We start from the raw sequence: 26,437 nt of genomic DNA, 5'->3' as shown, positions 1-26,437 counted from the left end.
CATTTTAAATTGTTTAGTTATATTCCTATAATCTCTGTGTTGTTAAAATTGAGATTAAATATCTATATATCCAAAAAGGTTACAAAAATACACAGGCTTTCATAGGGTGTCCTAACTTTTTCACATGACTGTGCATAGTATATCTCAACAACGGAGTATTCAGAAAAATCATTCAAAGAACGGTTTAGAAATGTAATAGCATCGATACCCAACAATGAACAAACTATGATGTTTTTTCTTTCAAGTGCGATTAAACCTCTGACTTACACGTACGTTTAGAGATAAAGGTTTTTGTTGTTTTATGCCAGAAGTAGTACGTGATGTGTATGTATGCTTTTTTTGCTTGTAATGATTGGTTGTCTGGTTTTCTTTGTCTGCGTATGGCTTCATGTCTTGAGGGTTGGCTGCTAGATCCAGTTTTGCCGGTTGGTTATAATGGAGCTCGAGACACGGACTTGTCACATTGCCTTATTTGAAATTGACTTCTCTGAAACTAGATTCACATCATATATAAAGACGCACATACAACATGACAGTAGTAGTTATAGGCTATTATGAGCCGATAGTACCTTTTATTTAAAAAATATGTTTTCTAGGAATATTTGTCAACTTCGTTTATATGGAACTGTTTTAGGATTAGCCATAATCATGTTTTATATTGTTACTAATTAGAATGCGAATTTCAACATCTCATATTTAAGCGAGAATTCTGTAGAAATGTTTGGTAAATTAACCAGTTCAGAGAAAATCTTCAAAGGTGTACTGGATTACAAGTAAAGATTTGTGCTGTTTAGAAAAGGCTCAAGAAATTTGTTAATTAAGAATTGTAGATTTGAACTGTTTACAAAAGACTGAATATATATATATATATATATAGTGGATTTAGAATTGTAGCTTTGAATTGCTTAACTAAAGGTCGACAAAAACTGGACTGGATAAAAATAGTGGGTTTGTACTCTTTGTAAAAAATCAATGAGAAATTTAGAAGATCAAATAAAAAATCTTTTGTATTAGCTACAGTGTTTCTTTCAGTTTTATAACTCATTATTTCCCAGTCAACTACAGCTGTTAGTATATACTAAATAGAATCACTATCGACGTCTTGAATGATATTTTACAAAACCAGCCTTGAGATAGATATAGTATTAAGGCTTCACAGATGTCATGTTTTTTATAATAACGCGAATGAATCAAGTTAAGTGTCATTAAGAGACCTGTCGAAGTTTCAGAAACCCTTCAATGCTTAGTCGTGTTTTATTTTAATTTCTGTTGTGTCTGTGTGTGATGTATTGTGAATATTTGTATCAGTTTATGCATTTTTGATATACTTAATAAATAGAATTACAGAACAGAACTATGTTCATAAAGTTATATATTACCACAATTTTTTGCGTACTATGTATAGCTAGGATTATTTTCTCAGGGCTCTAACCCTGAATTCGGTGGAGTCAGTAAACTGTTTGTATTAGACGTTGTCAGCTACTAATAGACGTATTTACTGTGACGTTAATACAAAATCAACAAAAACTGTTTGCCATGGTGAGAAAGTAATAACGTGTATTCTTTCCACATGCTCTACCTCAGTATATTTTGTACAAACATTTTACTGTACAATAGTATAATTTGGGGAAACAGATGTGTCTCTTGGGGTTGCAATTAGCTGGGTATATATATATTTCTATATCACGGTTAGCTACGAAGTTTTATCCAACTTGCACCTAGAGATTCAAATATTGATAATACTGTTACTAGGAAGTTTTTAAAAAAATTTCAAATATGAATGTGATAGTCCTTTGTTTTAGACCTTAGCTTAAAATATCACAACCTAATACATTTTGTCGAATTTCGACACGTTGGACTAGCAGAATAATATAATTTGGGAAAACTGGTGTTTGTCTGTCCATTGTATATGAATAAAAAAAAAGTGAGAGAGAAAGAAAAAATTAGCAAACACAATTATGTATTGGTGTTAGACCTACTAAGAGCGACTGTTATAGATTCATGTTAATTTCTGTGTATGTTAAAAATTAACAAACCTTTGTCTACAGGAAATTTTTAAATAACAACTTTCATATAATTCTATAGGATCAAAATTATTTTTAAGCCAGTTTTCGGAGTACTATTTATGTCGTTTTATACCAAGAAAAATGTTAGATTTTATATATTTTAAATAAAATGCACGTGCAATAAGCGTGTTTTATTTGAGTTTCGAATAGGTTTGCTGTTAAATTTTATAAAATTTTGAAGGTAAGTTAGTAATAGTATCAACATTTCTCGAAGTGGTTCGTCGTTTTAAAATAACTTTTAGAAAGCTTATCTAAGTGGTAAACTGTTCAGTTCTGTGTGGATAAATAAGAATGTGACTAGAGTGAAATACCACATTTGTGTATATTTTGTAGGAGTTCGACAAATTCATCTAGCTTAAAGATATTTTAGAAAATTTTAAAATGTATGGTTTCCACGATGTTCCTATAAATGCGAGTTGAACAGACAGGTTATCTTAAAATATTAAAGATTATTCTACGTTTTACGACTTTGCTATTCTCTTGCTCTAACTGTTTTGTAATGAAAGCATTTTGCATATATAATGTTAAGATTATGGTGTTGTGCCTTATCCTATTACTAAGTGTAAAACCTATCAGTTTCGTTTCACCAAAATGATACCAATTTATTTACATAGCGTTGTTTAAACTTGGAAAAAAGACGTTTGTGTTTAAATTTGGATATAATAAACATATCGTTTGTGATGAATTGCAACTAATATTGCATTAGCAGGTTTATATTTATGTCAGCGATGTGTGATTATACAAGGGTGTCTGGAGAAATGTTTCCGGGAGGAGCAGCATAGTGTGAAATTGTGAAGCGAGTACAAAAACTTGTAAATTAGTTGAAAGAGAAAAGAAAGAATTGATTCTCATTCCCTAGGAGGGGAGACTCTCTCCTGTGGACGCCCACGTGTATGTACTTTATATCTATTTAATTCAAAACCTCGCACAGCTATATCAACCAGAATAAGCGTATTATGATAAGTGTTAGAATGGGTAAGTAAAAAAGAATAGTACCACATTACTGAATATGGATTGGCTTAGGTGTGTCGACTTCCCATGACTTTCCAGTTCGAAACTTGTATTTCACATGACACTATAAACATTCATAACAGTAACTTTATGCTGTTGTGTATACTTTAATTATGCAGAAGTGCTGTCATCTTTTTCTGGAGATATCTTGTTTAGGCCTACTTTTGACTTTGTTGAGTTGAATTTCATCAAAACGTGTAACTGTTTGCTATTTGGAGAATTATTACAAGACTGGCATATATTTCCTCAAAACTGCATCCCACAGAGCAGCTCAAAATTGTGTACGATAACATTCGGTATTTTAAAGTCAAATAAAGGTCCCCCACAAAAGTTCGTCCAGTTTATTCCTCTTAATTTCTTGTGGTGTATTGGTTGACCCCAATTTTCTTTACTATAATTACCATATGTGAATTTTGTATTAAACGTCCATCGAACTTTGATTGTGGTTAATCATGGATGAATTAAATCACTCTTTATATTGTCATGTTTACGAAAACATATTATTTACATGGTTTTGAATATTCGCATCTGTTTGTTTTATTTGAATATATGACTAGTGCACCATCATGACGAAGACGTAGCAGTTCATTCTCTAACAATTCACTGCGGTATTTAATTGCATGACGTGCAATTTGCCAGCAGGATTTGAAGTTGTTCGTGCATGACGTTTTCGGACCTGTGACCACGTGACTGACCCTAAAAGCTAATAATACAGCTTGTCACACCCAGTAATAAAACAGGTCTTGTTTAAGAAAGTCACGAGTTAGTAACAGCAGATATGTAGGTCTTAAACTTTTCTATATGCAGTTCGCGTTTTCGTAAGTCTTATTCTTGGCATACTTTCAAATATTTGTTTTTTTTTTAGCTTTTAACAGCAGGTGGGAAATGGTGAATCTGTATATGGGTAATCTAGGCGTTAAGAACTGTCTGTGATATAGTATTCATTACATGTTTAACTGTTCTTGAGCAAGACGAGTGTTTATATCCTGTATATATTTTTTCCAGTTAACATTACGAGGTATAATTTTTAGCCGCGGCACAGTGGCTCATGTAATGATTCTGAGTTTTCTCTTTTTTATTCATTTTCAAGTACAAACTTTTAGCCCAGCTCCGTCATCTCTTGGTCGATTTCAGATCTAATTACAGTTATGGACTCGGGAGGTCAAACTCTTTCGATCGCTTTATTTTGACCACGCCCAAGGCCTTGTAGATTGACTTACTCTAACCGTGCCTACAAAAATTTCAGTTTGAGGGTAGATCGGTAGAGATAGTGATGAATGATAAAATCGAATCGAGTGTATGTGCGCCCCATGCTTGGTATTGTTGGCGTACAAAATTATAGTTAGTATAGAAGGGAAGTATAGGTTTCATGGAGTAATTAAAATCCAAGTGCTGCAGCTATTGAGGATTTCCTCTTGTTCTCAGTTAACAGGTAGTTTCCATAGTGAAACAGCGATTGAAAGTTTTATATGTATACAAGTGTTGAATTGTAAAGCTGCTGTTGTATATCTTGCATTATCAACTCGTTTAACTCCAAAAAATTAAATACAAATATTTAAAGCGATAATTAAATCTAGAGTGGGTTAACAAGAATACTGGGTACACATTTATTAACGCATTCTATTACTTAATCTTACTTTTGTGAAATTCAACAGTAATTATAACAAATGGTGGCTTTTATAACTTAAAGTACGAAGCCAGGTACAGGTACTATACGTTTTAATATTGGCGAGGCACGATAAAGATGTTATTAGTGGTCAGTTAGGAGAAAATATAAATTATTTTATAATTTGGTTAAAAATGAACTTTGTAATTTAGTATCTTTCCAATGAGATATTGATTACAAATGTTTACTGCTAGAATTAAAGACAAAATTAGTGTATTAATTACTAATGAATAATGATAATTCATACTGAAAAATCAGCTCTTCACTCATTGTTATTAGATGAAACCGTTTTTTTTATCTTTGTTTTTCAAATAGAGCAAAAAACATTCGGCGAAAGGAAATGATCTAGTTCAATGAAAAGCGTAACAATTAAAAAGACTGGCAATTGTAAAAACTAACCATTGTATTAGCTGGGACAAAAGTAGGGCGTAGAAATAGTTTATTAACAAATAACTGTGTGGCAGATTTTTGTCATATTATGTAGGTATTAGTTGATAAACAATGGATTTATGGTCTAATTAAAAATGTCTTGAATTAAAATTGAATGGAGGTTAGCACAGCCTTAGCATATGTCCTTGTAAAGCTTTGCTTTTAAAGAAACATCTTACAGTTGGTAACTGCTTGTTTGTTTGTTTGATTAACACAAAGCTACACGATGAGGTAATTGTGTTAGTCCACTACGGGTATCAAAACCAGTTTTAAGAGTTAGAAGCTTTCGAATCGGTGAGATACCAGAGGACGTAACTCGTATTTTTAAACAAACTATTAGGTTAAAAATGTCCATTTTAATGTCTCTAAACAGTTTACCTAGTCAAATTAAATATGGTATTTTATATACAAAGTTTTACATTTTTATTATTAAACCACGGTATTCTATATCAAGAACTGTACGTTTCACCGCAGCACCAACACCTTTGGTGTATACACAATGTTCAGTACAAATTTTTGTGTTGCTTCTGATAGTGTTGGCCAGAGAGTTTACCATTTTTCTGAAGTAGTGTCCTTCATCTATCATCAGTCATTAAACGTTGTTCTGTTTCTTTTTATACCTTAGCTTAATGAAAAGGTTATGGCTAGATTATTTTATTTTAAGCAAAATTAAAATGTTCACCGTATTTGGCAATAATTGATCACATGATCATGTATGGCGATTTTTTCATGGCTGTCCGTCTTCAATGACGGAATAAAACAAGATGTACAAGTGTACCAAAGTCTGTGCTTTTATCATGAAACCCACAATTATTTTACCATATGACATTTGTGTAAGTAGCCACTTGTGCCAGTTAACCTTCAGCCTATGAAATGATATGAGTATTAGAAATTATGAAGCAGGAACTTTGCTATAAAAAGTAGTGAAACAAAAATTAAAACCACTATCACATACTTATCAAAAGTAATTCTTATTTTAACAGCTTTTATTACACTAGGCCAAAGTATTTTATGACTTTGTGGTTTCTTGTTTGAGTACATTTTGTAGTAAGATCCCCACTTAATGTTTTCAATACTCTTATAATGTTAATTTTGTTCTTTCTTTTATTTCCGGTGTACCTTAAGAGCTTCTAATTTTCGTCTCTAAATTTGGCTGTCCTTATAGGTCAACATTAAGTTTATGGATTACAGCGCCAAATTTCGACGTTCAGTTCTCCGCAGTAGACAAAGTGCAGATACTGATTATGAGGATTTTCATTAAGGAAACCGATTTTATGTAACATTCAATGTATGCATTCTTACAGTGAAGGAATTTATAGATTCTGAATTTTTATAGTATTTTCACAATGTTCATAAATTTGCGTTTCTTGTTACTTTAAGTGGCTAGTAGACGCAAACCAGTATCAGTATAACTATACTTACGTGCTCCTGTATACACTATTCAAGTCCATAATACATAAATATTAATATCAGTATCAACAGTTTATCCTGTTTTGTTTTTTTTATATTCTTCTGATTTTCACAATTGTCGTTATTAAACCCAGATTAAACAGAGAAACTCATAAATAGAAACCGCGTACACGACTTTTAAAATTTTTGCACATCTGCGTAAAATGTGTTTGTATACACTGGAAAGAATAAACACATTTTAATGAAAAGTAGGGATAGTTGGTTATTCATAGAATTGATATAAGAGGTAGGTAGAGGTAGAATAAATGTTGCAATAAAAAGTACAAAAACAGGTTTTGTTTTTGATATTTTGATTAGCATGTTTTTACTAGAGAAAACTCGTAATTAATTAATGATGATAATATGATCTAGAAATTTCGTTTATTGGTAGAAAGCGAGTAGAAGTAAATAAAACAATCATTGACGCAGTCAGTTAACGAATTATCAACAATGACTTGGTTAGTTCATTGCCAATTAAACAGCGAGAGTTAGTGTGTCTGTAATTCCGTTTGTTTAAGAAACAGCGAGTGTTAGGCGTCGTGTAGTTTTAGTAGTATCGTTGAACGTTATTTAAACCATGTATTTGAATTGTGGCCTGTAACAAACATTATTCATTTATTGAAGACATTGTTTTTTTTATAGGAACTGTATTTGGCATTATCTTTATCAAATAATCTAAAAGAATCCACGTAACGATAGGGTGCATTACATTTACGCACAAGGGTTGTGTTTTTTTGTCCAAATGCCCTCCATAGCAAGTTGCTCTTAATACCAAAAATAAGCCACGTAAAGCTGGATTCCGTATTGACCATACTAAATTTCTGAATGTGAAGCCACTTAATTATTTTTGTTAACCATTTTGTTTGTATATGCTGAACACAAGTGTTCGTGAGTTGCACTTTGCGATGATAGGAAAAGCATTGTCAGCATAAGGTTCGGGGATTGGATTTGGATTGGCTGTTATTTTTTATTTATTATTGGTCACAAAATTTCAAAGTGTTTCTCAAGAGTTTGAACTGCTAAACATTTTAGAATTATTTTCTGCCTTTAATTTATCGTTTACGACATTAAGTAAAATTCACTGAAAATAAAGCAACAAATCATTTCTGTTATCATTATATTGTTTGCGTGACACCGTAATACGAAACTCTGGAGACCAACAAAGCATGCGCACGGAAATAAGTTCACTTGACTCATGTTGCGAGAACACTATTTGGAATTTATAAGCTTGAAAATCCTACAGTGTTTACAGCGAGTTTTTCCCACAGTAATAAGATTGCACTTTGAATCTGTGAAAACGTTTATTACAGCATAATAGGTCAGAGCCAATCCAATAAACATCGCAACTGTTTGTATATCGGCCGTCCTTTTGGGTTGTTTTGAATTTAGCGGTGTACTGTACAGGTATATAAAGATAACTGCTCGCTTTATCGTGTGCGCTTAGAGAGAACGAGGCTAAAGACACTGCCCTTAATCCAGAATATTGAGGTGCCCGTTATTGAAGATTTATTTTGGTCACAAATAGTAGAAAAAAGACTAAAAAGATCTACCTTTAATGGCGGAGGTTCCTGTCAATCGAGGTTCTGCTGCACTATAGTGCAAAATCATTTTACCCTACTTTTATATTTTTTAGACTATTCATGTACCCAATTAGAAGTTAAAAGAAATAGGCATACTAGTTACTTAGAAGTTTTTCATCTTTATAATAGTATTAAATGTTCACTGTATTTGCACGGATAGAAATCGTGAAGTTTGAAATATGATTTAATTAAAATGCTCTTTAGTACAGTGCTGGCAACACATACAAATGATTTGAGACGGTACTTCGCTGGGTATGTCGAACATTAAAACTGTTTTATCTACAGCAGTGTTTCTCAACGTCCCACATCGCATTCCTTCCTTAGGGATCTCCAGGCTCTTCCAAATCCTCTTCAACCTTAAATCATCATGAAGTAATGAAGTATTTGCGTCAATGTACTTTCTTTTTTACAATAGTAATTAATGAAATTAAGTTAATCTACAAAACAAAACAATTGTCTAAGAATTAATTAAAGGTGATTATTTGACCCAAAGTGAAAGGAAATAAGAAGCAACTGTTATTTCTACAGAACAACGAATAACACTGCACTACAAAGTTTTTGCTGTTTGAACACTGTTGGGTGTTCCTTATAGATTTTTGGCTGCTGATCACGAAAATCACATCCATATTTGACCATCACGTACCGTTTCATCGAAATCTTCAGTTTTGTCATGTTTTTTTCTTATATTTGTGTCCAAAAATTTTCGTTTCAGTAAGGGACCTATGAACAATGTTTTGTGCAGTCTGGGCATGTCCAGGCATGAAATCAGGCCAGGTTGGAAGCTGTTCTGTGGAAGTATGCAGCCAAGGCATGCCTGGGCAGGCCGGAGGCCGGAGCCGGCTTGACACTGTCTCAGCAGGCTATAAAAGTGGCTTGCATACACAGATGCTGCTCATTGGATTAATATAGACCTTACAGTTGTTTCAGAATATAGCATTGCCTCAGTGGCACTGTAACAAGTAAGTTAGATGTTATAGACGTTTTACAGGACGATTGGTATCGTTCAGTATGTCTCGTCAATGTCGTAACAGCCGCGATACATTCTCCTATATTTGTGGCGAGTATACGCTTGCTCCTCAGAGACGCTCAATGACTGCTCTTGTGAAGAAAGCCTATCATGTGTACTTCGTTTGTAAAATTGTTGATCAAGACCAGTAATGGGTGCCGTACAGTTGTTGTGTGACATGTGCCGTGTGTCTGAGAGCTTGGCTCAGAGACACTCGAAAGATAATGCCGTTTGCTGTCCCGATGATATGGCGAGAACAGAAAGACCATGTGACGGACTGTTACTTCTGTTTGACTAATGTGTCTGGTTTCTCTGCCAAAAACAAGTCAATTGAATACCGTAATCTATCTTCAGCAATGAGACCCGTGCCACATGACGACAGTCTTCTAATTCCGTAACCACCAGAGGAATGGACCTTAGACGAACCAGATGAAGAAACTGCAATGCAGGGAACTAGCAGTGACATTGATCTGGATTTTGAACCGTGCTCCTCAGGCGATCCACACCTCATAACACAGTCAGAATTAAACGATCTGGTCAGAGATTTGGGTCTGTCAAAAGCAAAAGCCGAATTGCTGGGTTCGAGACTGCAGGAATGGTGTTTGCTGTCATCAGGTACGAATATTTCTGTTTCTTGAAGCCGTCAAGATAATATAACCAAATTCTTTGCACAAGTTTACAGTCTCTGTTTCTGTGTTGCCATGGAAGGATTGTCCTCTGCTTTGGGTTGTGACCATGACCCTCAAGAGGGGCGTCTCTTTACTGATTCATCAATGTTAAGCCTCAAAGCCGTTCTGTTACACGATGACAACGTTCACCCTTCAATACTTGTTGGCTATGCAGCACACATGAAAGAAACCTATGAGAACATGGAAATGTTGCTGAAGCACATCCAGTACAGCAAGTACAACTGGAATATCTGTAGAGATGTGAAAGTCGTTGGTCTGTTACTGGGACTGCAGCTCGGCTATACAAAATACTGTTGTTTCATCTGTGAATAGGACAGTCGTGCCAAAGAGTCACATTATTCTAGACAGAGCTGGCCACTCTGTAAAAAGTTAGTTCCAGGACAGAAAAATGTGGCGCATGAACCGCTTGTCGACCCGCCAAAGATTTTTTTTGCCTCCTCTTCACATAAAATTGGGACTTATGAAAAATTTCGTGAAAGCAATGAACAAAGCAGGCGAAGGTTTTCGTTATTTAAGACAGATGTTCCCAAGAATAACTGATGCCGAGATCAAAGAGGGAATTTTGTTGGCCCTCATGTCAGACATGTTATGAATGACAGGCGGTTCGAAGATCTGTTAGTTGGGCCGGAAAAGATTGCTTGGAAAGCCTTCAAAAACGTTGTTGACAATTTTCTTGGCATTTACAGAGCCCCACATTACATTCAGCTGGTAGACAAACTTCTCAAAGCATACAAAACAATGAAGTGCAACATTTCACTCAAGATTCATTTCCTCCACTCACACTTGGACTTCTTCCCCGCAAATCTCGGTGCTGTCAGTGACGAACACGGTGAAAGGTTTCACCAGGACATTGCTACCATGGAAAAACGGCATCAGGGCAACTGGAATCCGTCAATGCTTGCTAACTAGTAACTACTGTTGGACACTGCAACGTGATGCACCGGACATTGAATACAAACGAAAATCAAGAGAAAACACTTTTAATTATGTTGAACTTAATAGCGTATTAGAAACATAAACGCAATTAAATACGTTATTGCCGGTAAACAGTAACTGTCTATTTCTCAGAGTTCCTACGTGATGAAGCAAAACCAAAACTATATTTGTGCATACCCCCCAGGCACCTGTCACAATCAGCAAAAACTTTTTTAAAAAAATTGTTGTGCAGTGTAATTAAAGGTGATTGTTTGACTAAAAAATTGAAGAATAAAAAACAATTTTGATTCCAGAATAGTTAGGTAATATCAGATTTCCATTCGAATTGTACAATTATAATGAGAACTTTGTGCTACGAAAATAAATGAGAAAATTGCGGAACAAAACAAATCAATTTTGCTGAAAGATTGCCACGCTCACAAACGTTTGCCCTCTGTTTTTGTTAAAACATCCACAACACTGATTCAACCAAGTATATGATCGTAATGGCAGAGGTACTTAGCTGGACCTCCGTAATTAATTTGTTATGTTTGATAATGTCTTTGGGATCCAGCCACGTCATTTTTTTGAGGTACTGATCAGTTTCACGCTGCCATCGTTTTCCAAGTCCATCAACTTGTTAATCTGATCAGAGTCCATATCCAGACACTCATTTTTTTTTTTATAAAACCAAAAATTTTGGTTTTGCAGTCCATGAGAATTTATTGGTCACCATGTAATTCCTTATTTAAGGCGTTCGGTTTACCTAAAATATCTGCAAGAATTCAAATCAAGGCCTTGGATTCACTGGATTTCAGGAACTGAAAGTCCTTAGGTCCCCACCAAAGTCCAACAAGGTGCAGTACAGAGCAATGAATCTTTCTAGACAGTTGTCTTTCGAGAGTCATCGCACGAAGATGTATAAAGAAGCCGTCTCACTTAGTCTTCATTCATGTTCTGACAAAATGCTTTGAACAATCTCTCAGTCTTAGGATGGGCTTTTATCGAATTTGCCAATTTGATTACCTTTCTTATCCAGCTTAGGACTAAGGGTTGCAGCCGCCAAATGCTCTCAGTGACTGATACAGTGTACGGTCATCATATCCGAATTATCATCTTTCAGAAGTTTAAGTACTCTTGTGTCGTCCCATCATTGTTGGAGCACCATCTGCAGCAGTGGACACCAGGATGTAATCGGAATATCATTATCATTCGGTTACAACGCTTAGATCAGGGGTTCGATTCCCCTCGGTGGACTCGGTAGATAGCCCGATGTGACTTTGAAATAAGAAAACGCACATTCTCAGTCGTATACTTCTTGACTATATTGTAGATATCTTGCGCTGTGGTAGTAGTTGTCAAAGACTCCCAAAACATTATCTCTGCCATGAATTTTGAGTTGTGCTGGAATCTGGTATAGGCCAGTAGAATATTTTCACTGTTTCGGACGGTTGTTTCATCGAGGGCCTGTGAAAATTTGGTTGTCTGGATGGTCGCAGTTAATTGTTTCTTGACATCGCCTGCAGTTTCATCGATGCGGGGATGAATAGTGTCATTGCTGAGGGGTAAGGTGGCAAGTTTCCGGTTACCTCTTTTGTTGTCTTTTATTGTCCGGAGGTATACCTCAAAGCATGGTTTCAGCTACTCTTCGCCATCGATGTGCAGTCGAGATTTCTTAGCGAGAAGAAAACTGAGTTCATAACAAGCTTGGAGTTGATTCTTACTAGTTTGTGTTTTGAACATTGCATCAAGCGACTTCTCTTTACTCTTTGACCTGTGTTTATTCTGGAGTTTGAAGTATTCGAGGGGTTTCTCTGCGTGTTCTGCAGGTATGCTTTTGAGAAGTTTTACCACTTTGGCTAGACTCACGGAATCATTACAGAGAGCACTGCAGCACAACAAGCAGTAAGGTTAGGTTTCCTAAGTACCATAACGAATGAAACCAAAACTTAAATAGTCCGCTGAATATTAGCGGACTTTTGTTGGCGTTTCCAGATGCTAGTTGGCATTTTGGATACAAATCTGTAAAAAACATAAAACATAAGTTTAGTTAGACATAACACAGAAACAGAATTTGCATACAAAACTGAAAACAACAACAACAACAACAGCAACAAATATAATAAAACATGAGAGATTCACAATAGCATCCCCACCAAACAGCTGATCAAGTATCACGGCCAAGCACAATTCAGTGGCCCACAAGTAGTTATATGTGGATATGAGACATGTATGAATATCAGTGGCTACCATAATATCCATAAAATCACCCACAAACACGAAAAATATCGTTAGGTGCGTCCACGATTCTATGTTTATAAAAACATTCTTTTACTACGGTAGTATAATATACACACACCGCCAGAAAATTTAGGTTTTAGCAATTTAGCAGCTTTTTATGCTGTTTCAGGGTAATGGCACTATATCACCTTATAGCTCACTTAATACTGAACACATATGTGTGGTACAAACTACAGAAACTGGCATAAAACTTAAAAAATAACAGGACTGTTTACCTCTCAGCACACCAGACATAAGGGAGGCATTAGCTGAATGTAGTTGACCTGGCGCTCACCAGATGGTAGCAAACAACGTCTGGTGCGGTTTTCAAGGACGGAGAACTATTCCCGCTTGTCGCCTCCGAGGGAAAGTTTGTGAAGGTATATAACCCTCCCCATTTCCTCCCCTAAGGGTCCAAGTGAACCCTGTTGAGAACCACTGATTTTCAATAACATTTTATGGACAAGTTCGTCCAGTGTATGAACTGTTGATTGATTATTCAGCTAGATAATAAATAATTGTGTTTACAATTGTTCCGCTGGCTTTCACAGGTTGGATTTTTTTTTTTTTTTTTTTCTGATGAAAAGAAATCCAAATGTTGTTTCAAACAGATACAGCTAATATGATATACCAACATACTAAATATTTAATACGTTATTTATTTGTCATATTTTTCTCTGCCCTTTGTGGGCGCACGCACGTTTTGTCTTTTGTTGAAGATAGCGGTGGGTTAGTAAATATTATCAGTTTTATAACGAAATTTATATTCGTAAAACAAAATCGTAGAAATGAACCATAAACAAACTACAGTCTTTACAAGTAAAAAAGTTGTCGAATATACCCATTTTGAAGTAAGTGATGAACTAGTTATATAACTATTACATTTTGGACAAAGAAATCGAAATGTGAAATAAACATTTTCTTTTATTCTATTATAACAACATTTTGGTTTTATTTTATCGTTCTTAATAGTTTTAGGAAACTGTAATTGACTGTGAATAAATGTTCATTAATTTTGATGAGTTATATATTAACGTTACGCGTTTGTTATTTTGCTTCGTGTAGAACATTTAATTGTTAATATATGGATATTATTTTTTACAGAAAACGATTTTCGCCAATTGTACAAAGCTATGACCAGTCGACAACCGTTATATTAAAACGCGAATTGACGATTCCACGAAGAAGGAGAGAGACAGAACAAAACACAGTTATAGTACAACTATAATATGGAAGAGTGTCTACCTAAGACATTTACGTGTTACACTCGAAGGATAATATAGAGACTGTATTAGAAAATAATCACTACCAAAATTGCCAGAAAAAAATACATGTTTAAAAACAGGAAAAACTTAACACAATTTTCCAAAATCTTTCATGGATTGAATTTAAAACGCCGTAAAAATTGAGTAGTTTACCTATGAGAAGAAAAGAGAATAAGACTTTGAAGTTATCTATGGCACCAGCTTGAGTTGTTGACACAGTTTCTGCTATTCGTTTAAAAGAATCTAACAAGTAATTTTCTGTATATGCACTTAGTGACGTGTATTTCTTCTCGTGAACTTCTAGCGACGTAACGTCCTTACCTTGTCATCGTACGACTTTTGTATGTAAAAAACAAACTAAAACGTATTCGATGTGTCGTTGATGTAATTCTATTTCCACGCTATTCTATTTTATTACTTGAAAAGCATAGAAATGATTAGCCTTGTAGAAACACAAATTTTATTCAACATGCTGGAGAGAAAGAGATGAACAGTGTAATAGTTTTGTTCCTAACACTCCCCTAGAAAGTAAGACAGCTAGAGGCGATACTCGTTCTACGAATCCCTAGCGATAATCTCTCATTCTTCACATTTGTTCATGTATTACGAGATAACGGGAAAAAAACAAACGCCGAGAACGTAGACGAGGAATGGTTATTAGCCAGATAAGGAGACCAATCAACATAACATACAAATAAACTAGTTCCAGCCAAAGCGTCTCGAGACCTTAATATTTACAAATCTCGTGAAAGTAGCGTAATGCATCCAGGGGGATTCGGAAGAACTCATACAGCAGCTAGTGCTTACCCTCAACTCCATAACGTGCCCCAGCAAGCACGTGGTTCCCCTGCCTCTTTACCGAACCAACTAGGAATGTACGGATTAGCTTCACCTCTAATTCCAACCCCACCACACGCCGGCAGCTCAACTGCTAGGACCTCTTTTGACCCGCATGGAATGCACTCGCAGTCACACAGACAGCTGATCGCACCACACCCCCTATTACCCAACCAGTATGCCCATTCTAAGATGTGGTCACCGCACCATCCTAATTTACTTTCAACTCAGTTTATGGTATCAGCCTTCCAAGATGATGTTTTGAAGAAAAAAGAACGGGAAATGGCTTTCATACAGGAGCAGTTACAAATGGAAAGGTTAGAATACTATTATATTTAAGGGCCATAGATTTAGGACTCCTTCCTTGTGTTTAATAATTACTTTTCATATTGTATTGAACTTGAATTGTCCTTTGTCAGTCAGTGACCAGTTGTGGTTAGCAACAATTACAGTTGGGTGATGAAAACCGAAACAGAGAATTTAGCAAGTATTTGTACATCAAACGCACTTGTTTAAAGTGACGACGGTGCATTTAAAACACAGAAGTGTGTGAAACTAAGTAATTAGTGAAATATAATAAATAAGAAATCACCTAAGTTAAATACATCTCTCAAAAGTTTAATTGTTTTTCATCGCTTTCAAAGATCGTCAAGACACATGTCTTGCGGCAAAAAAGCTGCAGGACATACTTAACAGGAGTGTTAGTTTAGCGATTTTCCAACTTCTGTAGCTCGAGCTGTGGTAATCCAAACTATCATATGGATGCGCTCTATTGGAATCTTCACATACAAAATTTCAAGACAATTCCTTGAGAAATAATACCCGAGTCGTAAAATCTCCAATTTTGAATTAGTTTTTTTTTCATTCGCACCAAAAGTATGGAAACTTTATTTAATAAAAATATATATTTTATGGATATTTTTTTATTTCACATTTGGTACATTGATAGATCTTTACAATTATAATTATGAGTCTCGTATGATATAAATATGAGCCACGTGTGCAAAATGTTTCAACAAAAACTTTTCACTTTTAATTAACAAAAACTTTTGCGGATCCCTATGCAAAAAGTCAGATGAGCCATCAGTATTATAATTTTACTACAGCATCATCTAAGAGTAAAAGTAGACCGTTTCTAGTTTTCATTATTAGAATTAGACTCCTAGTTCAGAGAAGCAAAACTATGTAATGGAAGTACGTACGTATCGGTTAGGCCAACCAAACTCGATTAGAAGTTTCTAACTCAAGTTTTGAAAACAATGATGTGGGTGAACGATTGTTATTCTTTATTCATTGTTTGTTTTTCAGTACATTTTACTAGATTTTGTGAAATTATTCTAACTAAAGAGCGTTTAGTGATATTAGCTTAAGCAATTAACATGAAGAGTAATGCTTGACGTGGCTGTACTGATTGCATGAGGTGATGACAAGAAACTGCTAATTTAACTTCCATGGTGTTAATATAAAGGAAGCAATTAACACTGATTTAGAGGAATACTACCACCATATATCTTAAGGAATGTAGTTGATTCTGTAAAGTATAGGTCTATTCCGTATAATATGGTTGCGACCCTAAATCACGTATTTGCTTGGTTTGTCTGTGTGTATTGACAAAAAGAAAATGCGTGGCACCTAATCAGAAACTCCTTAGGTATGTAAAAAGGTGCGGGAAAAAATTAGCGTACGGCTTAAAGGAATTAAATCAAAATTGGTGGCCAGACTGGTAGCTACACTTATATCATTGATAAAAACTTTACAGCAAATATTCATTAATTAATTAGTTGTGCGACGTATTTTGTTTTACCCACCATCATGCCCCAAATTAAAAAAAGAAAGAAGAACGCGGCCTGGTTAATTAGTCAATGAGTATTTGTTGTAAAATTGTTATCAATACTCTAAAGAGTAACAATCAGTTTGGCCTCCAATTTTGATTTCATTCCTTTAAGTCGCACACTCAATTATTTTTGTCGCACCTGAGGTGTTTTTGATTAGACCATTTAGCATTGTGTTGCCGGTAAAGTAATAGATGTATTGTGTGCACAAATACAAAAATATGTGACATAACAAGACAGTTTTAATCATTAACACAGTAAATAGTTAATTATAAAAAAAATATTACCATTCGTTCGAAGGGAAGTTGTGTATGCTATCTGTAAGTTAGTATACGTGAAAATGTGGTAGTTTTACGAGTTTCTAAAGGGGCTAATTGTGCAAAGTGAGCAATCTGTGTTTGGGAGACAAAGAACTGTTATAAAAATGAGCACGTGTTGGTAGATGTTAGTAATTTAATTACTACATACCAGAACTCTTGGAATCAATGCAGTTGTTATTTCTCAGTGATACTATACTGAGATGAGAGCTGACGTGTGCAGTGTTCAAGTACATTTTCAAATGTAAGGATATGAAACCGAGCGCTTTTAAAAAGCATCTCCAACCTAATTCATGAAAAAAATACAAATTACACTACTTGTTAGAAAATAAATAGGCTCACAGAGAACATTCATCGCGCCAGCCGAGACTTGAGCACTTTCTTAGTTTTGTTTTTAGTTAATACCTTTTTTTAGTTAAAATATATGTAGTGACGTGAAGTGTGCACTTGATTAAAAGAGAGCCAGTTAATCGTTAATTCAAATTAAATAACACCCAAACAAGTATGCATATTAGAAAAAAAAAACTGTTAAATTATTGTACATTTCGAATTTTAGTTGGATGGGCACTTGTAATAATTAGCGCAACTGTTGAAGCAAGGTAAACTCTTGAGACTTTATGGAAATTGTTGCTATAGTATTTTTATGAGGCCTATCATGGCCAGGTAGTTAAGGCACCCGACTCGTAATTTGAGTGTCGCGGGTTTGAATTCCCGTCACACCAACTATGCTTTCTCTTTCAACCATGAGGACATTATAATGTGGCAATCAATCCACTATTCGTTGGTAAAAGAGTAGCCAAAGTGTTGGCGGTGGATGGTGATGACTAGCTGCCTTCCCTCTAGTTTTACACTGCTAAATTAGGGACGGCTAGCGCAGATAGCCCTCGTGTAGCTTAATTGAATAGAAGGATTTAACCGTCCCTTCTATAAAGCAACCACAGCTTTCCTGTTATTAAATAATTAAATAAAAAGAGCAAAAATATACGAAGGAGGTACAATGTTGAAACACTCGTTATGGTTGTCATTATCAAATCAGTTTATCATTTGTACATATTTACAGTTCTACGTGTTGAGCGTGACCTAGCGGTTAGGTTGCTTCACTGCATATTCGAAGGTCCGGGATTTGTGTCCCATTTCCGTAGAATTGCGCTCCGCACTTTGCACCATTCCTACTGTTTTTTTTCTATGCTTCAGTTTCTTCATGAATCTCACTCGAACATCAGCCGGTCAAACGCTCTCTCTTAGTTATGTTATTGGGTTGCTCGTAAACTTTTATAAACATTTTAGTGAAGTTGTTCCTAATCCTTCTTTAACCCTTTTGAACAGTTTCTTTGGAACATTTCCCAACTGACGTAGTATTTTTGGCCCTTTTGGTTTCTGAGAATAGCACATTAGCGTGAGGTATTTCCCGCTTGGGACACTGCCCATGTTTTTTTGTTTTTTTTTCATGATCTTTCTTGTTGATGTTGGTTATGAACTCGCAACCAAAGAGTTTAAAATAGCACGTACACAAACATCAGTTCCATATAAAACTGTTCTAGAATTTTGAAACCTGTCCCACCATTAAAAATACATTCCCCTTTAAACTTTCCAAAGTTTTTCTATTTTATTAGTTTCAGTTAAGTAATCTAAACTATTACATGACAAAAGTTTGTGTTTCCACTCACAAATGGTGAATTTCTGGACTTGTTTTCACAGAGCCTGGGATGTAACCTTAGCTCAGGCATGGCCAAGTGGTTAAGACTCGACTCGTAATCTGAGAGTCGCGGGTTCGAATTCCTATCACACTAAACATACTCGTCCTTTCAGCCGTGTGGGCGTTATAATGTAACGATCAGTTGGTAAAAGAGTAGCCCAAGAGTTGGCGGTGGGTGGTGATGACTAGGTGCCTTCCCTCTAGACTTGCACTGCTACATTAGGGACGGCTAGCGCAGATATCCCTCGTGTAGCTTTGTGCAAAATTCAAAACAAAACAAACCACATGGGTATGTGTCACAAGGCTTTCAGGCCAAAATTAGCTGAACCTATGTTCCCAGTTTTTCATATAGTTCTGTAACAACTCCTGGACTGATATTTAGTTAGATTTGTCAAGGAAACTGAATTAGCACAGAACGATTTTTTATTAAAGTGAAAACAAAGTAACCGTCATTTGGTAAGTTATTTAAACTTGATGAAGTACTTGATTTCTTTCAGAATAGATTGCAAATTCAAAAGTTCTGCTTTGTGCGAAATTCAAAAACAAATAAAGCATAGCTACTCGAGGGATATCTGCGCAAGCCGTCCCTAATTTAGCAGTGTAAGACTAGAGGGAAGGCAGCTAGTTATCACCACCCATCGCCAACTCTTGGGCTACTCTTTTAAATCGAATAGTGGGATTGATCGTAACATTATAACGCTCCCCACGGCTGAAAGGGCGAGCATGTTTGGCACGACGGGGATGCGAACCCGCGACCCTCAGATTACGAGTCGCACACCTTAACACGCTTGGCCATGCCGGGCCAGTAGCTATGCACGAAATTCAAAAACAAACAAACAATGCCCCCTTCATGTTCTCATGGAGTTACGGCGGGTCATCTTTCGGATCTGAACCCCTATTTAACCTCCTGGTGGGTGTTAGCTTCTTCGTGCATTGAACGGTACATCAGTCAGAGATATATCAAACTTTTTTTTTTTTATTGTGTATGAAATTTGACACACAGATGCCGACTTTTAACAGATATATCTAATTCTCTTTTAATATCGGTATCCGTGTATTTCTGTTTGTCTTTTTCTCATTGCGTGGTAGCTCAAGTTGATTAATTTTTATTATACCGGTAAGCACAGATGGTATTTGAGTTGAGAAAGATAACAATATTTGTAGGCCCTGCATGACCACGTGGGTTAAGGCGTTCGACTCGTAATCTGAAGGTCGCGTGTTCAAATCTCCGTCGCACCAAACATGCTCGCCCTTTTAGCCGTGGGGGCGTTATAAAGTGACGGTCAATCCAACTATTCGTTGGTAAAAGAGTATCCCAAGAATTGGCGGTGGGTGGTGATAACTAGCTGCCTTCCCTCTAGTCTTACACTGCTAAATTAGGGACGGCTAGCGCAGATAGTCCTCGAGTAGCTTTGCGCGAAATTCAAACCAAACAATCTTTTTTTTTTCTGTCTTTGGTTAAAATAAAAGGTTATATGCATAACTGTAACATAAAACTGAACTACCTTTAGACTACATGTGGATACTGTTCCTTATTAAGTGGAAATGTTCGTAAATTGATAAAAACAATGTAATAACCAATCCGAAGATTTCATAAATTAGTACATTTATTACTTTACATAGACCTTCTTATTGGCAGCTAATTACTAAACCCCCGCCTGTGGCTGAGCACTAATAAAACCGACACAGTTCATAATGTAAAGTGTGAAAATGTTTTATTGCGTCGATGTAAAAATCATTAAAATACAACTTTACTGTTAGACTTTGGGGAAAAGTCCTTTGATGGGTAAGCGGTAAGTTTACAGATATAGCCTAATGTACGACTTTGCAATAAAGTAAACCTTTGTGGAAGAAATGGTGGTATTTATAGTGCTATATTTGGTTCCTCGCGTCGTGGGATTCACCATTATCTTTACAAAACCTTAAGCCTAAAAGTTTTGTTGTCAATATGTTCTTTACTGTACATCGCTAATTTTTGATCATATTATTGTCACTGTATTTTTTTTTATTTATTATTTGTGCGGTATGTTTCTTATATACTGTTAAGTATTAATACAAACATGTAAAAATTAGTTTAATACTATTTTTCTCATCTACAAGATCATCTTAGAGGTGTTGGTTTCTGTTGATGGTGAGTCTTTCATATGTATATCATTTCAACTACCGTTTGGACTTTTCCGTCGTATTTTACTTAAAATAGGCAGTGTTTTACTGGTACGGTGATGAAGCGTGAGTGACGTTCTGATTGTAAATATGTGTAGAATTACATTTACACATTAAAGTGTGCGCGTCATAACGAGAACTCGATGATGGACAGTTTCTGTTGGAAATAAATACTTATGCATGTTCTAAAAATAAACTGGGTACTATCTGTTCATCATTTAATTAAAATTTGTATATGCATGAATATTATACATATGTAACTTCCTTCGTAATGACTGTTGCACATTATTACGTGATTCAAGGCAAACATATTGTTATTTGAATCTTTCAGTTTAACCATTGTACAGTCCTGTTTCGTTGGGGTCTATATTGAAGTTGCGTATGCACATTATATTGAGAGACACTCAAACAGTATCCCTAGCAGTCCAGGCGTTTAAATACCTCATGTTTATGTTGAGGATATTGATTTCACTTGAGAGTACACACGGCGACGCGTGGATTACTACGTATTTGAAATCTAAAAGGCGATTTGTTCGTAATCCCGAATCCATCCCCACGCGATTCCCCTACAATAAAATCGAAGTTAAAACTTACTTGTACTCACAATTTCTAATCTATGGCCAAGTTGGTTAATAAAAGACTTCAAAAGTCGTGATCATTTTTATGTTTCGTTCCAAGTTGCTGAACTTGAAAGGTTTCATTGAACAGGAGGTTAAGTACTACGAAGAATTGCGCATATGTTAAAATAGTAAGGATACGAGGCCAGCAACAACACTTCACGCATTGACAGTTGTGCCGTTTTTACTAAGTGGTGGGAAAAAAAAAGAATGAAACAATTTTTTGTTGTAAATATAAATTCTTCGAGTCATCGTTGCTTAGATTCTTAACGCTAAAAGAAAAGTTAGTAATTTTTGTTCTTTATTTGCGTAAAAAAAGTAAGAAAAAGAAGTTAAACGCTCGAAGTACTTCACTTGGCTGGTGTGACATTTTAGTATGGTTAATATGTATAACAAGTACATAATAAAGCGTTATTTGTGGGAAAAAATGTATAAACTCTGGCATATTTTCTTGTATATTTCAACTCTTGAAAAGGCCAAAAATATGTTCACCAGAATTTTAAAATATTTAGGACAGCTTTTTGGATTGTTTTTTAGGAACTTAAGAACATGAGATTACTAGTTTCATTTTTAAAAAGAATTATGTTACATTGTTGCAATAGAAAAAAGAAACTTTTCAAATATTTGACTTCTTTTCTGCTTATATAGTTTTCCTGTTGTTTAACACAAAATTAGGAAACTGAAATGTTTTTAATAATTGTTTTATAAGTAACTATCAAGAAGTGTTATAAATTGAAGAAATGTTAAAAATTATCCTCTTATATAACAGAGCAACAGCGAATTTATTGAGAATATTAACTATTCTATAGTCGCACAGTTTCAACAGAATTACCAATAGTGTGTGCCATAAAACTAATTGAGTAGTGTTTAGTATTTGGAAGATTCACAGAACTAACTCGGATTTAATAACATAAACATGAGGAAATATGTCAGAACACCATAGAAATATCCTCTAGCTTAATTTGAGAAGAAAGAAATATATCAGGAGATAAAAATATCATATACACATTGTCTAGTTTAAGAATTTTGAGCAACATCAAATGTTTAAGGATGAAGAATTCTAATATAACGGTTATGTTGGGGGGGGGGTCATGGCATCATTTGAATAATTCCATCAACTTCTAATCTCATTTAAGTAACTTCTGAACAAATTGGACGAGTGTTTTGGGGTCATTATCTTTTTGGTAGTTAGAATCTTTTGCCAATAATATGCAATATACCAATAATTGGGTATACCATAGTGGATCAATATCCATTATTCCATTTATTTTGCATGTATCTTCTGTTACCTCATCTAAAAAATGCTCTCAAACCATCACGCTGCCTCTCTTGCTTTTTTGGTAGGTGTTATGAATTGAGGTATCTTTCTTCTGCCAGATATTCAACCTACACTTTGAACCAGATATTTCAAATCAATAGTCCAGATTTTGCACTTTTTTTTCTTTTTTTTTGTAAATTTCAGTTTATCGACAGTATTTGGAGATTGATGTAAAGGTTTTTGACTGCTAAATGACCAAATAATTTACTTTTGATGTGTTTTCTTGATACTATAGATCTGAACACGTGTCATTTAATAAATGGCCATTTCTCTCATGCTTGAGGTCAGTGGCAGTCGTCATTTTGTCCCAAAGTTTGCATAAACAAAGATATTTAACATGGGTAACATTGTGTTTAGTTGTTTGCCTTTTCCTTTCCTATTTTCAAATTCACCTGTCTTAGTCTCACAAACCAGGGTGTACTTGACAGTGTTTTGGGAGAGAATTTCAACCAGCATTACATTAAGATTTTATGTGAATTCTTTGCTATAACAATCTTCTATACTCTTTGGATCAAGGCATGACAACAAAATGTAATATATAGTGTTGAACACAGTTTTTATCAAGTTTTATTTGTAGAGTGCTACTAAATTGATTTATTCTAGCATATACCAGTACCATGTGCTAGCTCCTTTCTATATTGCTAATATATGTTACTGCATGGGTACAGTAACATTCACTTCAAACCTTAAATATGATCAGTATGCACATTCAAGCAGAACCCTTATGATATCTCCTTGTAACAAGTATACCATAGCATTGCAATTTACATTCTGTAATGTCATAGAAGAATTAGCACCATAAAATGTAAAGAATGACAAAAATATTCCTGGGTACTAACACTTTTGCACAGTACTATATGTAGTTTTATAGCTGTTTTGCCCAAATGAAATACATCCAGTCATTCTAAATAACATTTTAAATCTAATTTTGTAGTTGAAACATTTGTTATTGTTGGTAGTTCTGATTTTCTCTTCTTCTTGTTGTTGTTACTTGAATTTTTTATTTTTCTCATAAGAATATGTCATGTGTTTGGAAAAGAAACTAAGCATACAATTTTAATAGCTTTCAATCAACCTGCATGATAAAACATTGACACAATTAGTTCTAGAGGTAAAAAAGAAGATAAAGAAAGGCTTGAACAACAGAAATTTGAGAAAGAACTAGAGAAAGAAAAGGCAATGAGAGAAAAACATCAGAGACTGGAAAAAGAATGGCAAGAGAGGCAAATTGCTGAGCAAGCTATAGGAGAGCTTGGAAACAAGTCTTGGGAAGAAAAGGAAAGAGCTCAAAGAGAAGTTCAGCTACATTTTGAAGAATCATTGAGGTTGGCCAATAATAAGGTAAATAGTTAATGTTTTACCCTGCCCCCTGAAGAAACAACTATATAAACTTTCTATAAGGGTGGCTTTGGCAACAATATCTTTTTAATGATACATAAAGAACATTTGGTTAATAAAAAGTGATTACGATTTTATTGTGATCATTAAAGTTTGGCAAGTAACATCAACTTTATTTATTTGAATGGAAACTCAAAAATAAGTAGAATTACTAAAACAATAGTAGTAAAAAGATACAACTAAGACAAAGCAGTTTGCATCACAGTAAATGTAACAGTTTTAACTATATCCTTCCTTTACTTTTTTTTTTTATTTAACACGAATAGGGTGTCACACATAAATGAGGGCAGTTTAGGTTACTGTTAAAAGTTAAAACTGTAGAAATAGGGAACAGTGTAGTAGAAGTGAAAAGTATTTATCAGATGGCACCTCAGGGTTTTTGAAAAATGTTTTGATCTTATGTTTATTTTGTTTCATAAAATATTCAAGTAAAATGAAATAATATTGGTGTATAGTCTCAATAGCAGTGTGCATATGGAGAATTCCTTCTGGTTTTAAAACATTTGACAGCCCCAAATTAATCTTTTAAGCTTAATGTTGGTAAAAAAGTAGATAAATGCCTTAATATCAAGCCTACAAGTTGTTAATATTGGTATGTATGTCTGAAATAATGGATATAAGTGAATAAAACATGATACATGTAACTATTTTTTATGGGTGATATTGTATGTGGAAAATTTTCTGCTCTGATATACAACTTTTATACATTTGTATTATGATTTTTTTAATTTTGATGTTATTACTCATGTTGTAATTTTAACAACTAAGTGCAAGAACAAGCATTGAAATACTTACTTTTTAATTATTACAGAAAAATTCTGGGTGGAGTCATATTTCAAATCTTCCCCTTACGAAGCAGGCATCAGGTCAAAGAACAAGTCCTGCTTTAAACAGAACAGCTCAGTTAACTCCTCCACAGCTAACTGAAAGAGATTTGAAAGAAAGAAGAAGAGAGTGGGCTGAAACAAGAATAGAGGAAAAGTTTAGGCAAGTTTATTTTATTACTGAGTGCAAAACAATTAATTGATAAGAACATTAAGTTTAACCTAAAATATTGATTGGAAAAGTTTGTGTGTATATTAAGGGGATTACTGGTATTGTTAGTTGATTATTTTTCAATTAAGACTTAATTTTTGTGGGAGCCATATTTTGATATTTTTTTAAAATAAAGTACAAATTGATATTAATCTTTATCAGGGGCATGTATGTTGAGGTGGGGTTCAAACTTCATTTGAGAGCTATACTCCAGCAGCCTTTTAATATTTTTAAAATTCTCTACCTTTTAACTCTTACTGCTATGTAGTTAATTTTTCTTCCCCTTCCAACTGTTTGCTCTCTTAAAGAAGAGGTTCTTTCAGTTACAAAAATTCCTAAAAATGTCACTGATTTTTATAAATTTCTAAGTTACAAAATCTTTTGCTGTAATGATTTGAATTTCATAGCACAGAAACGTGCATACAATGTGGCATTATCAAATAAACTGGTTTCCCTACAGGTATAGGATGCAGCCACTAATAACTGTAGTGTTGAACCAGAAATTTATTGTGTTATCTGAACCTCTAAACTCATAAACTTTTAATTTATATAAGTAAACAGAATGAAAATGATGAAAACAGTTTTTATTACAAACACGAGAACACAAATGTGCATACATGTGTAGACAAGTGGATGATTGACTTTACTGGATAAATAACTAGATATCCATTTTTTTTTTTTCCTTGAATTGGATCTATACAGTCCTGATAAAACATATGTAAGAGAAATCATAAAATCTAAGGTTCATGGTTGCAGTAAACCATCAGTTTCTATCTAATGTTGGCATCACCACATGATCTATCACTTTTTTAATGTGGACATTCTTAGACATGCCAGTGAAAGTACGTATATCTTTTCACCAGGAAAG

The 26,437-nt window shown here is 34.7% G+C and overlaps 1 protein-coding gene and 1 long non-coding RNA gene across 9 annotated transcripts in view; one reads left to right on the top strand and one right to left on the bottom strand.

The window, feature by feature from the left end:
* LOC143253421 (uncharacterized) overlaps nt 1-26,437 on the top strand; it is an 80,941-nt gene that overhangs the window by 36,147 nt on the left and 18,357 nt on the right. For 7 of the 8 annotated variants that reach the window (XM_076507294.1, XM_076507302.1, XM_076507298.1 and 4 more), the window contains 3 exons: nt 14,196-15,510; nt 24,240-24,477; nt 25,346-25,521. In XM_076507294.1, coding sequence (XP_076363409.1) covers nt 15,116-15,510; nt 24,240-24,477; nt 25,346-25,521 — 809 coding nt within the window. In that variant the 5' untranslated portion in view covers nt 14,196-15,115. The remainder of the gene's footprint in view (nt 1-14,195; nt 15,511-24,239; nt 24,478-25,345; nt 25,522-26,437) is intronic. The other variant, XM_076507310.1, reaches the window with a different exon arrangement.
* Nucleotides 8,368-13,443, bottom strand: LOC143253419 (uncharacterized). Its single transcript, XR_013029568.1, has 2 exons — nt 13,328-13,443; nt 8,368-12,833 (listed from the first exon to the last, which is right to left on the bottom strand). It is a non-coding gene; the product is annotated as an uncharacterized LOC143253419 (long non-coding RNA).

The sequence above is a fragment of the Tachypleus tridentatus genome, chromosome 1, assembly GCF_004210375.1.
Source record: "Tachypleus tridentatus isolate NWPU-2018 chromosome 1, ASM421037v1, whole genome shotgun sequence".
NCBI classification, from domain to species: Eukaryota; Metazoa; Arthropoda; class Merostomata; order Xiphosura; family Limulidae; genus Tachypleus; species Tachypleus tridentatus.
This window is presented reverse-complemented; position numbering and strand designations above follow the sequence as displayed.